This window comes from Paramormyrops kingsleyae, chromosome 15, assembly GCF_048594095.1.
Source record: "Paramormyrops kingsleyae isolate MSU_618 chromosome 15, PKINGS_0.4, whole genome shotgun sequence".
Lineage (NCBI taxonomy): Eukaryota > Metazoa > Chordata > Actinopteri > Osteoglossiformes > Mormyridae > Paramormyrops > Paramormyrops kingsleyae.
In genome coordinates, this window is record NC_132811.1 from 2,218,210 (window position 1) to 2,231,021 (window position 12,812).

Genomic DNA, 12,812 nt, shown 5'->3' on the forward strand with positions numbered 1-12,812 from the left:
TGTAGTCGCCCCTGTCTGTAGTCGCCCCTGTCTGTAGTCGCCCCTGTCTGTAGTCGCCCCTGTCTGTAGTCGCCCCTGTCTGTAGTCGCCCCTGTCTCTCTTCCTTGCCCTTCTTGGTACCCTTTAGTCTTGCTGTTTTTCCTGCTTTATTTTCCTATTCAGTTCAACATCCATGCCACTTTTTATAGCAAGTTTTTTTTTTTTTTTTTTTCTCTCAAATTTTTTCACTTTCAAAGTCTGAAAATTGAATGTTTTGTTTCACTTTGTTCAATGTTTAAATATAACTCCAAATAGATACTGTGAAGATTCAACAGTGCAAATTCATCACCCCCATGTCTTTCAGGAATATGCGAACATCTGCATCATCGGATAATATTGCCATCTCCCCTGGATTTGACAGTCCCAGTACTTCAACAAAAGAGGTTTGTTCCAAATATTTCTAGTCCTGCCTCCATTTTTTTTAAAAATTTTTTGGAGAATGACTCTTTTTAAGTCCCCTAGTTGCATTAAGTCCCTGGGTGCTCGTGCTGCTCTTAGCACTGTCAGTGGGTCGGGCTGAGATCACTGTCCACATGCTTGTGAATGGAGTGTGGCATTTTGGTACCGAAACGGGGGCAGCGGGGCTCGCTAAGGCACGTAAAAGTGCAGAGAGGGGGGACACGAGCACTGGATCTTCCCTCTTCCATCACTTAGCTGTGTTGGGTGTCAGTGCCCCAGCTTAGGTACAGCCCGCAGAGAAACGCCAAAGATGGGTTTGGAGCAAGACGGGATTCCAGTTAAATCCCAAAAGTGCAAATGCTCAGGGCCGCTTCCTGCCACACAGACCAAGACAGCGGAATGTGCCCCTAGAAAATCCAGCCCTGCACCAGTGGCCCAATCGTCCCGTGGTGACTAAAACTAAATCAGACCCTCTCCTTTTTCTTTTACATATACAGGAACCCAGTTCAGTTTCATTAGTGGTGAAACCTCTCAGCAGAGTGTTACTCTGATTAGTGTACAAAGCCCCGAAGCTTTTTACCCTGCTGACCAGTTTACATCATAAAGAGAAACTGCAGCAAACGCCGTGTGGTCATGGGCTTCTGCTTTGTTTCTGCTGATTTTTATAATTTATCAGCTCTTCAGTGGCCTCATATCTGCACTGATTGCTGTGAGAATGTTTCTGCCGCATGTAACGCCAGAGTAACTCAAACGATTGCCTGACTGTGGTTAAACAACAAAATACAGTGGCTCTAAACTTTGGGTCAATATTTAACGGCAACAAAAAAGTCTGTGCACAAAGGAGAAGGCAGGGGCTCAAACACGCATCTACCAGTCTAACCAGTCAGGCAACAGTCTGGTGGTGGTGGTGATGGTGACAGTGTCTCCTTGTGGGATTTTTGTAACTGAAGGTGGTGTCCAGTGTGTGTATGAAGCTGACTGGGGCTGTTTGTCATTGGCCTGAGGCAGGAATGGGAAAACTAATGGGCTCCAGGCTCTGAGTGGTTCTTTTATTTTGAAGATGGACACCCCTGCTAATTATGGCTAATCCAGCTGTCTTCCTTATTCTTTGTTTATAAGTCACATGAGGTTTACCTCCCCCGTGTTAACAAATTACATTCCGGTAATTTCTCTTTTAGGCTCAGTCCATTGCAGAGACTTGCACTCCAGACTCGAAGGTCAGCACCCTCAAGCGGCGATCTAACGACATCTTGGTTAATCAAGACGTCCATCCCCAACCGCCAACCCCTGAAAAGTAGGCTTTGTTCCCTTTTGGTCAGTAATGTGATGGTTGTAAAAAGGCCTGACCGTCAGCTTAAAGCTTCGCGGCTAATAACACTCGTCTACTTTGGAGATTTTTGCCGCTGATGAGTGAAAGCCGATTGTTCAGTTTAGAAAAACCAACTCCAGGATGTTTTGAAATACTTGTTGCCATAGACATGTCTTACAGAATCACATGGATAATATTCCTCCTGTTGTGATGAAGTTTCAGAACTACCTATTCCCATATATAGTGACAAATTCAGACTTGGGGGCGGGAGATTACGCTCACTTTTTTTTTTTTTTCTTTCCCAAAACCTTTGGCCCAGTTTTGGTCTCCGAGTAGCTTTGCAGTTCTGATAGTGATTAGTCTGAATTTTAAAGGTACAGTTAGCTCTTCATTTTGTTTTGTTTTTGCATATTTATTTTAAACTGCAATCCAAGCTTCATCATTAGGAAATAATATAGTATGTAATTGTATTTTGATATCTGTAAGTATCCTGGATTAATAGTTTAGTTTTGCTTGAAAATAGACTTTCCCTCCTCTTGGACTGAGAAAGCCGTTAGTTATGTGTGAGATGTGCTGACTCTGTGTGTGTTTGTGCTACAGATCAGGATTTCTGAGCAAGATCCTGAGGAAACGTCCACCTAAGGAAGTGCAGACACCAGACGAGGAGCCGTCTGCCGCACAGGCCCTTGCTGAGAGGGGGGGTGAAGGTAACCACAGGGGAGGGCCTCTGGTGGCTTCTTGCAGGCATCTTCGTGTGCATGATGTGGCTGTCTGTGACCTGAGATCGCCTCCCTTATGCACTGGCTGAATGCTTCCATCTAGTGGCCGTTAGGTGCATCTTTAATCTGATTGGATGTCAGCAAGGCAGTACATCAGCTGCAAAGTCAACACCAAGCTGAACAACAGCAGAAATTGCAACATCGGCTATAATTTCCATAATTTGCTATTTTGATTCATCTGGCTGGCACTAAATGTGTGGTTATAGAAAAATGATTGGGCATTGGAGAATTCCACAGAGCAGTTGTATGAAAGTGCTTCACTTGGACCATTAATGGCAGGAAAAGGCAGTGCTTGTATGTCAGACCCATGTGCTCATGTACATCCACAGCCGCCTCCCAGTCTCAGCCATCCCGCTCCCACCACCACCACCACCACGCTGAGGCTTCCAGCGGCAGGCTACGCCGGAACCCCACCATCAAGATCAGTCGCGCCACCAGGGTCTCCGAGCAGTGGAACGACTCTATAGACCACAAGATCAACAATGCCAATGAGCTGCGGCAGCTGGATGAGTTCCTGGGCAATCAGGTTCCACAGCTACACCCATTTTAGCGGAATAGAGAAAAATCACCCTAATTTTATGCACAGCCAGAGAATAACCAGCCGCGATCCTGGTCGTCTTGCAGGTGAATGACCTGCGTTCCAGGGGGAAGCAGCTATCAGCAACGGAGCAGATCTTCATCACTGCCACCATGCAGTTCAGAGAAAACATTAAGGGCATGTACACACTCTCGGTAGGTGTGCCCGCGCCGGGGCCCACAGTGCGAAGATCATCTCTAACGGCATTCTCGTCCACTCCATCGCAGTCTTGAGTGTTAGACATGGCGAGATGCACATTGTCTTCTCTCTGCGGTATCTGACAGAAACCCCACATAGGCTACAAAGGACTGATGACGGGCTACCAGAATAAGGTCATCGCTCTGGCTGGAGAGAAGCAGAAGTCCGAGGTCCAGCTTGTTATCAACTTATTCCAGTCTGTTCTGGATATATTCATCCGCGGAGAGATTAAGAAGGAGGAGGAGCCAGCCAAGGTAATTCGTAAGATTGCGGGAGGGATTCCGCATGGAGTGCTGTCCCACTGTCCCGTCGCACCGGGTACATGGTCTGACAGAATGTGTCAGTATCGTGGTCATTTTTAATTTTTTTTAAAGTTGGAAAAGGTTGGGCTGTTCGACCGTATCGTAACACTGCAGTCACTCTGTGCAAATACACGTTTCAGCCTGCAAAATCTCGAAAGAAGAGGCGGAAGAAGGATAAATCCGTAAGTACGAGTCGAATAACCCTTAGCGTAAGACTTATTTTCGGAGCCAGTTAGCCGCCAGACCAGCTAGGTGATCAACTGACGTGACCTTAAATCTCCCCAGTTGGAGAGTCCGCTGGACCACATGTTTGACACATATCAGGTGACCATCATCCAGTCATGTGACCAATGCTGCTCCTATATCTGGGGCATGGAAAACGCCTTCATGTGCACCTGTGAGTTCTTGTAAATCCTTCTGTTTTATTGCAGCTGGTTCATTTCAGTGTCATATGCCTTCGTCTTATTCATACAATTAATCGATTAATTGATGTATTTTAAGCTTGCAAAATGGTGTGTCACAAGAAGTGCCTCAGCAAAATCACCACGGATTGCTCTTCATATTGTGCCAAGAAGGTGAGACCTGAGCGCGGTGATGTCAGTAACATACCGTTCCTTACGTTTTTAAAAGCTACATTGTCTAGATCCTGTTTCTACCTGGGGATACATTCTCACCATCTGTTACAGTCTGAAGATGAGTCCGGGTCCCAGAACTTTGCAGTGCATGTAAGCTCGCTAATCAATGACAAGAACCCGGTGCCTCTGGTGCTGGTGATGATGCTGGAGCATGTGGAGATTAACGGCCTGTACACAGAGGGCATATATCGCAAGTCGGGCGCTGCCAACCGCATGAAAGAGCTGCGGCAGCTACTGGAGACGGGTGAGGCGTTGGCAGAGTGAAGCCCGACCCGGCACCTTCTTCTGTGGAGGAGCTCATGGCTGCAGACTCCTGTGTGACTTCGTTGCCGTTACCCCTCTGCAGACTGTGGCGCGGTGTGTCTGGAGGACTACCCGATTCACACGGTGACGGGCTTGGTGAAGCAGTGGCTCCGTGAGCTTCCAGAGCCCCTGATGACCTTCACACATTACAGTGACTTCCTTCATGCCGTTGGTGAGTCCATGCTCTCTCTACATGTCTCCAGGCTGACGTTGGTAGTGTAATTTTGCAGTAGAAGCTGGATTTCTCTTTATTTAGGAGGGGCTGGGGGGTCCTACTCTTTGCTGGCAGTAACTTTTACCATCACCTTCCTGTTTGTAGAATTACCTGAAAAGTCTGAACAAATACATGCTGTTTACAAAGTACTGGAACAGGTTCCACATGCAAGCTTCAGCACTTTGGAAAGACTTATCTTCCATCTTGTGAGGTAGGAACAGATATTATTAAAATTCCTGTGTGCCAGGAGATACATGAAGAAGCTTGGAGCTGAATGGTCTGTATTTGACCCCCCACCCCCATACAGAGTAGCCAAAGAGGAAGCACACAATCGTATGTCCCCCAACTCTTTGGCCATTATCTTTGCACCCTGCATCTTGCGGTGTCCCGACTCCGCTGATCCCCTGACCAGCATGAAGGACGTGGCAAAGACAACAATGTGAGTTTTTTTTTTTTTTATTCAGTCTGCTTTGACATTACCAGCCTTAAGTCTCAGATAATCAAGCTATTTGCTCTGTATGGTCATTTATACAGCATATACGCTGTATGTTATGTATATGCGTATCAAAGGAAATGATCCTGTTTCAGTTTTAACGCATTTGACTTGCTTCCATTTGGTTGTGGGTTTCTTGAAGCTGCCAGTATTGACGCTGTGTGTCGTTTCTGCCTCAGGTGTGTGGAGATGCTGATCAATGAACAGACAAAGCGGTACAACGAGAAGATAGAAGAGATAGAGCAGCTGGAGTATGCGGAGGCTTTGGCCGTCAACCAGCTCCGGAGGCAGAACACGGTAATCGATGTCCGCTCTGATCCGCCTTGTGTGCGGAGCCTTAAAGTAGTCAGTGGCTTGTCACACCCTTGTTAAACCGGATGACATTACTGTCACCCTTAAAGACGTAAGTGTGATATATGGTGTGGTGTCCTAGAACAGGGAATAGTCCTGATGTTTAGTGCCATCAGAGGTACGATTATAACATGACTAGCGGGTGTTAATGTGCAGTTAGACCGCCAGCTAATAACTGCCTTTTGAGTTGGGTACTGTGTTCTATAACTTTGTTTTGGTCCTCTCTCTCTAGTGCTGGCATTTGCCTCTCAGATTTCCCTCTCCTTACAAAGGAGTGGTGGTATGTATTGACAGTGGTCTTGGTTTAAACTGGCGTCTAGGAATCCCCCTTAAACTCAACCACAAACGCATGGCATTGGAGATGTTCTACGCCTCGTACTAATGTGTGCTGCATGACCATTGGGATTTTGCATTTGTGAGACTGAATATTTCAAGCTGATTTATACTTCTGTGCTGAATCGACGCTGTAAGTACGGCATCGCCGAGTAGCCCGACGCTGTAGCCCGACGCTGTAGCCCGACGCTGTAGCCCGACGCTGTAGCCCGACGCTGTAGCCCGACGCGGGCCTCCCCAGAAATCTGACTATACATTGCAGCCACCCAGAACACAAGAACTGCGATTGGTCCGCATGGTAGCATTGGATTTTTATGGGGATGAAGAAAAGCGTACATCCTGGGTGTACTTATACCGCTGATGGTGTACTTATACCGCTGATGGTGTACTTATACTGCTGATTGAAACTGAAGTGTTATTTATATGTAGTATTAGATTTCTCATCCTTGGCATCATAGCGAAACACTCAAGGTGAAAGCGCTGTTGTCAGTTACCTTCATTACGTTTATTTCTACTTTACATGATTAAAAAACCAGTAAAAAAGTAGCACAGACACTAATTTTAGAAGATGCTTGAGTGATTTTGTAGTGGCTCAACATTTTTCCAAAATTGTCTGCGGGAACTTTGGAGTAGCGTAAATGTAAAAGGATTCGATAAATGGATACATTGTTAAATGTTTATATTCCTGTTTCAATTGTGTAATTCAACAATCGAATATATTGCAGGGGGGAAGACAATAAATGCAACATCCAAAACTATGTATCACCTAGCATTTTTGGCGGTGTAATTGCCGAGCAGCACAAATGCTCATGAAGGCGTAGGTCACTTGCGTAGGTGACAGCCAAGGCTCAACGCAGAAGTGTAATTCAGCCTTTAGACTGGACAACGTTTGGTGTGCCTGGTCCATTGTGGGTCTGACGTGACATTTTCAAAGCTTTTTAGGCATCATTGTGAAATGTCCTCTACTTCACTTGCGTAGAAGGTACATATATTGCATGTGTTTATATACACACACACCATGGTTATATGTAATACCAAGTTGATATTAGAATCGAAGCTTTTTCCAAATCAGTCAAACCAGTTATAAAGTAGCGCTAAAAACTGACATGCACATATTTGTGTGGATATATTTTAACATGTTTAGAAAGTGAGGCTGGTAATTTGGCTATAAAGCTTTGAAAATAACATAACCTTGAGACAGTCTCTTCTGCATGATTGAGTTCAGTACTAGGGATTTCTTTAACAAATATGAAACCTTTAAACTCTTTATTAAAATGTCGTCATTTGGGTGAAGGGACTTGCATTTCTCAGTGTGTCTGGCTTCAGATGGTCTTGATGAGCTGCTGTGTGAGACGACACAGTGTTGAGAGGATACATGGGATTTAACTCATTTAACACACACACTAACCTATCCGTAGGGCTGGGTGCTATCACATCGATATTATATCGCGCATGTGCAATAATCACCGGGGCTTCAGATGACAGACGAAGCATTTGGCTGGATGTCAGCTTTTCGGTGCTATACGGAAATTTATTTACGCCCATAATTTGGTAAGAAGATTAGTAGTATGGCTGAAATATTAATGAGATGTGTTTTGTGATACCCAAAAGTTAATAATCTGTATAAACTTTTGTTTCTTAAATTCGATTAGCGGAGCACCCCACATAATACTGTTTTGGTATACTATGGTTTGGTATACTATGGTTTGGTATACTACGGTTTGGTATACTACGGTTTGGTATGCCTCGGTGCAATATGCACTGAAGTCCGGGTGAAGAAGAGCAGCCACGACATCTTTTAAAAGAGGAGATCTTGTGGATAAACAAGGTAAAGACGTCGGCGGTGTGGTGGTACTTTTTGCAGTTCAAAGTCTGACACATTTATTAAACATAAGGATATGCAGTATTTATACTAATAATGACTTTTGGACGTCATACAAAGCCTCATTAAGATTTTAGCCATACTACTTCTTACCAAATTATGGTTGTAAAATGTCCGTATAGCATCGAAAAACTGGCGCCTGGCCAAATGTTGCGTCTTTCATCTGAAGCCCTGCGCATGCAATATCAATATATCATCGACCCGGCCCTACCTATACGAAATACCTCTTCACAAGTCTGGCTCAGCGATGGGATCTGTAAGTGATTTTGTTTGTGTGTTTTAAGGTCCATGAGAAATTGCATTCAGATCTGCAGGCGATCCCTGAGAATCTGCCTACCGATTCAGACAGAGAGGCAGAGAAGAATCTTATGGAGCGCATTAAATCCATCAAGCAGGAAAAGTAAGCAGAGGCTCGCATGGTTGGCTTGGGGATACATGTGACTGTAAGTTATGGAGGAGGTTATCTCAACTGGTTTCCCACATGACAGGGTGGAGCTGGCCTGCAGACTGCCCGAGCTGGAGCAGCCCGGCTCTGACCAGGAGAACTTGGATTCTGAGGCTTCGGTCAGCTCTGAGAGCCTGCTGGAAGAGCGGCCCGGCAGCGTGGACTCCGAAGGTCAGTATTAAGGTACAGTTGTCGCCGTTTCATATTTGTTTCTCGACTTGTTGTTTGTGTGCTTTGCCCCTCTTATCTGTGGTGCAGGTGTGCAGAAGCTACGGGTGGCATATTTAAGTGACGTGCCGGTGCCGTCTAGCGGGATGTTAGCCGCTGGGACGCATATAGAGTGTCCGCGCGGTGTATGAGACTGTGGGTGTATGAGACTGTGGGTGTATGAGACTGTGGGTGTATGAGACTGTGGGTGTATGAGACTGTGGGTGTATGAGACTGGGTGAACCAATGTCAGGAATTCTGCATGCTGTAGCTGCTTTTGTGGGGACTTTGTGTGGCGCAGCCATTATTTTTGGAGGCGTAACTGTTAAGGATTACGGCTGGTCAGTTAACCATCCAGGACTGAATAGCACACATCGTTTTCAACTAACCGATCTTTTTTGTAGTAGGTAAAGGGATGCTGGCGATTAAGAACGACACACCGGCCTGCGCATACAAGCCTGCAGACGAAGCTCACCGGTGCCCCCCACCTGCCTCGCATGCGGCCCGACTGCAGTTAGAACGGCGCCATCCTGTCATTCCCAGCACTGTGAAGCTGCCTCCAGGGGTTCTGTCCCGTTTGGGCAGTCAAACACTCTGCCGCTATACTGCCCAGGCCCTGGCGCAACTGCGAAGGCGAGACCATCCAGCACGGCGCAGAGGCATCACCCAGTCCCTCTACATCTGCCCTGGCGAGGATCCCACATCCGCCCATCTCCCTCTGTTGGACCCCGCCAACTGCCAGTCCAATATTCAGGTCAAAAGGCGCTTCTCTGACCCCGACATCTCTTACACAGATGACGACATCTGACGGCGCCCTAAGAACACGGCGTTTTACTGTGTCTGCATACAGTTACTGTCAACATTGAATGTTTGCGCGTCGTTCAGTTGTCTGTCATAATTGAAGAGCTCTCACTAAGCACTTTTAAAAAATTTCTAGCCTCGGTCAGTGTCACACACGAAGATAATCGTGCTGCATCTTGAGTAGATACTAAATTTTGTGTTGCACACCAATATAGTTTTTTTCCCCCCTTTTTTCTGGAAGACTACCCAAGGCGAATAAAATTCCATCTTCCATTCATTTTGAACTCTGTCAGGACTCAACATTTTTGTCAAGAGTGCCTTTTTTCATACTTACCAATTCATCTGTATTTTCTGGATTCTTCATTTTTTACGATCACTATGAAACTGGTTAAAGCCTGCTTGAAGATAAATGATTAATTGGAAAAATGAGCACTGTGACATTTTCTCATGAAGTCTGGCCTTTTTGTCACTCATACAGTTTCTGAGCAATAGATGAACAAAGTGCTAGCAGGCTTTGAGAACCTAAGCCATTACCCTTCCAAGCAATTCTGCTGTCGTTTGGGAAGATAAGGAAGATTTGTTCTGTTGAATTGACCGTGCCAAACGATTTCTCCCATGGGATAAACACTTAATGCTTAAGAATGGAAACTCATTTTTAATATACTTTGCAAGGTGGCACTTTCATAGCGTGTAACTGGCTACGTAACAGCCGTGTGAAACGGACCATGCCTTTCACATGTAGTTATTTCCTTTTCCCCTTTACACTACTGTACCTGCTATTGCACGCAACATATGAAGCAATAAGATGAGCAGTTACTAGATTTGCACACTTTGGGAACATCTGGGCTACTTGGAAGTAGTATGTGCCTTTTCAGATACAGTATGAGAACCATTTTCCAACATAAGATTCAAACTGGACAGGCCTCTGAACCTTAATATGACTCGTCCAATGACCGTCCCCTTTGGCCTGCTGGGTTTTCAATGATATTTAACATTTTTCCACCTCTGGTCTTAAGTCTCCAGTAACTGTATAAAGTTTTATGAACATTTTAGCTAGTTTTTTAAGAACTTGTATGTAGTATTGTAATTAGTCATTCTTTGAGGTTCGAGAACCCCAAACAGAGTGTAATTGCTTTTGGAAACCACTTGACTGAAAAGTATTCCTTGTATGGTCTGAATGACCTGACTGTTGCTTAATGTGCTTTTTTTAATGGACCAAAACACGCTTAACCCACTTAAGAATATGTATACAAAGAAAATGCCTTCAAGCTGTCATGGACTCTTCAAAAACTTTTGCAGTTTTGAATCTGGGGTGCAACTGGTGTTTAGAGCCTTAGATTTGCAAAGTATAAAGGTGCTCATGTAAGTTTTTCTTTTTTTCTTTTTTTTTTTTTGTCAATACATTCCATATTCAGATTTGCTACTGAGTCATCCATCCAAGTTTGAAGGTGGACTTAAATAAACTAGCCAGTTTATCTGTGTAATGTTGATAATTAAACAATCTGGCTGGATGTGGAATTGAATTGTAAATGTTACTTTTTGTTTAATTCCATTGACTGTAATTTTGGCATCTTAAAGGCATCAGATTGGTACATGTCTGCACTTTCGTCTTGTGCCACAACAGGATAGTATTCTCCTTTCTTTACTTTTGTTGTATTTTTAAACTCCTACATTAAACATTTATGCTACCTGTCATACCTTTGTCTCAGCAGAAACTGGTCCCAAATAAAATTAAATCCTTTTTTCCTCAAGCAACAGCAATTCAGTCTTTCCAATCCAATCCAATCCTTTCATCTCCATTAGACCACTGATAACTCATGAAAGAAACTTTACCAAAGGAAATCATTCTTAATTATTTGCTGCTGATGTGCCTGAAACAAGAGTGACAAAGGGAGGGTTTTTGCAATGGACATGATCAAGCCATAACATAACTACTGATAGGTGAATCAAATAACATTATCTTGTTACAATGGAACTTATCAAGGGTGTGATTATATATTAAGCAAATGAACAATCAGTTTTTGAAGTAGATGTGTTGGAAGCAGCAAAAATGGGCAAGTGTAAGGATCTGAGAGACTTTGACAAGGGCCACATTGTGATGGTTAAGTAACTGGGTCAGAGCATCACCAAAGCAGGTGGTCTTGTGGGACGCTTGTGGGATGCAGGGGTTAGTACCTACCAAAAGTGGTCCAAGGAAGGCTGACCTTGGTGACGAGGTCATGGGTGCCCAAGGCTCACTGATGTGTGTGGGGAGTGAAGGCCAGCCTGTCTGGTCTGATCCCACAGGAGAGTTATATACTGTAAGTTAATGCTGGCTATGATAGGATGAAGTCAGAATACATAGGACATTGCAGCATGCTGTGTATGGGGCTGTGTACCTAAAGACCGGTCAGAGTGACCGTGCTGACCCCTGAAAGCGCCTATTAAAGCTTTTTTAAAATGTATTTTCAAACCGGGATCATATCAAAAAACTGATAAAATTGCTGATGAGGGCTGCTGAAAAAAAGGTCTGTTTGCCGTAGGTCTTATCTGCAGTTCATACTGAAAAAGTAGATATCGTTTCCCAATCTGATACTGCTGTATTCCATGTCCATTATGCCTAGCCTGGCACTTTTTTCCTGGCTAAAAAGTGCTGTTGCTGGGGTAAGTATGGCAGTTTGCTGTATCTTCTGGTGTCTTTCCCAAAATAAAGATGTGCCTTATTAAAGCCTCTCTAGAATGAAAGTCAGGAAAGCAGGAGCTTAGACAAACTTTCCTTAGTTCAGGAAGTGATGTCTTCTGCTTTCTCAGTTCAAGGTTTTGAACTATGTAGGAAGCAGGGTGTTTCTCACTGCTCACACAAGCTCGCTGCTGAACCACAAACTCCAGTTTGCCTTAGCTGTGGCACATGAAGAAGACCCACACCCCCACACTGGATAAAGGACGGAGTCTGGCTTTGGATACACTAGTATTTTGGCATTCGGTTAGAATTTATTCATTGAGTGAATTGGTTGCTTCCCTCTGTCGCCAATTGTGACTACTCCAGTACCACGACACCACAGTTGTCATTCACCACTCAGACCTGTCACCTGTTGCAACATACCCCGGCGTTACGGTTTCCTTTCCTCTTGCCTGTGGTCGTTCAATATTTCGAGCATTTAACCACTAACCAACCAATATTTAACCAATATTATTTTTCATGACACTTGTGAAACGATATATGTTATGAATGAGTAGTCTGTTTAAATGTTGCATCTCAGCCTAAAATAGCGAGAAGCTGCCTGAATTTCTGAGTGAAGCTAAGCGCCCTAATAAGGAAAAGGCATTTGACAGACCGCTGTAACCAGATAAATAAATGGCTACGTGCGATGCGTTCGTTCAAAAAGAGGATCTTCCGCTAGCATAGCGTGGTTAGAGGCACCCCCTACGTTTATGACACCGGCTGCTTTTCCCTCGACGATGATTGGTTCAGACATTTCTATAGCAGATCTCAGCCAATCGGCGATAACATTACTCTAGTTACTGAATGAACTTTAACCCTTACCGCATACCTTTCCCCAAACCTG

The 12,812-nt window shown here is 44.5% G+C and overlaps 1 protein-coding gene across 12 annotated transcripts in view; it reads left to right on the top strand.

Moving 5' to 3' along the window:
* Positions 1-11,018, top strand: part of LOC111860327 (unconventional myosin-IXb-like) — a 47,372-nt gene extending 36,354 nt beyond the window's left edge. For 6 of the 12 annotated variants that reach the window (XM_072699753.1, XM_072699752.1, XM_072699758.1 and 3 more), the window contains 18 exons: positions 344-422; positions 1,617-1,732; positions 2,348-2,454; positions 2,856-3,052; positions 3,151-3,258; positions 3,388-3,555; positions 3,744-3,785; positions 3,889-4,000; positions 4,105-4,178; positions 4,290-4,482; positions 4,585-4,713; positions 4,861-4,966; positions 5,063-5,194; positions 5,428-5,545; positions 5,832-5,879; positions 8,099-8,214; positions 8,303-8,430; positions 8,871-11,018. In XM_072699753.1, the coding sequence (XP_072555854.1) occupies positions 344-422; positions 1,617-1,732; positions 2,348-2,454; positions 2,856-3,052; positions 3,151-3,258; positions 3,388-3,555; positions 3,744-3,785; positions 3,889-4,000; positions 4,105-4,178; positions 4,290-4,482; positions 4,585-4,713; positions 4,861-4,966; positions 5,063-5,194; positions 5,428-5,545; positions 5,832-5,879; positions 8,099-8,214; positions 8,303-8,430; positions 8,871-9,274 (2,377 nt within the window). In that variant the 3' untranslated portion in view covers positions 9,275-11,018. Of the gene's footprint in view, positions 1-343; positions 423-1,616; positions 1,733-2,347; positions 2,455-2,855; positions 3,053-3,150; positions 3,259-3,387; positions 3,556-3,743; positions 3,786-3,888; positions 4,001-4,104; positions 4,179-4,289; positions 4,483-4,584; positions 4,714-4,860; positions 4,967-5,062; positions 5,195-5,427; positions 5,546-5,831; positions 5,880-8,098; positions 8,215-8,302; positions 8,443-8,870 lie in introns of all 12 variants that reach the window. The other 6 variants (XM_072699760.1, XM_072699763.1, XM_072699755.1 and 3 more) reach the window with 5 other exon arrangements.
* The last annotated feature ends 1,794 nt before the right edge of the window (positions 11,019-12,812 follow it).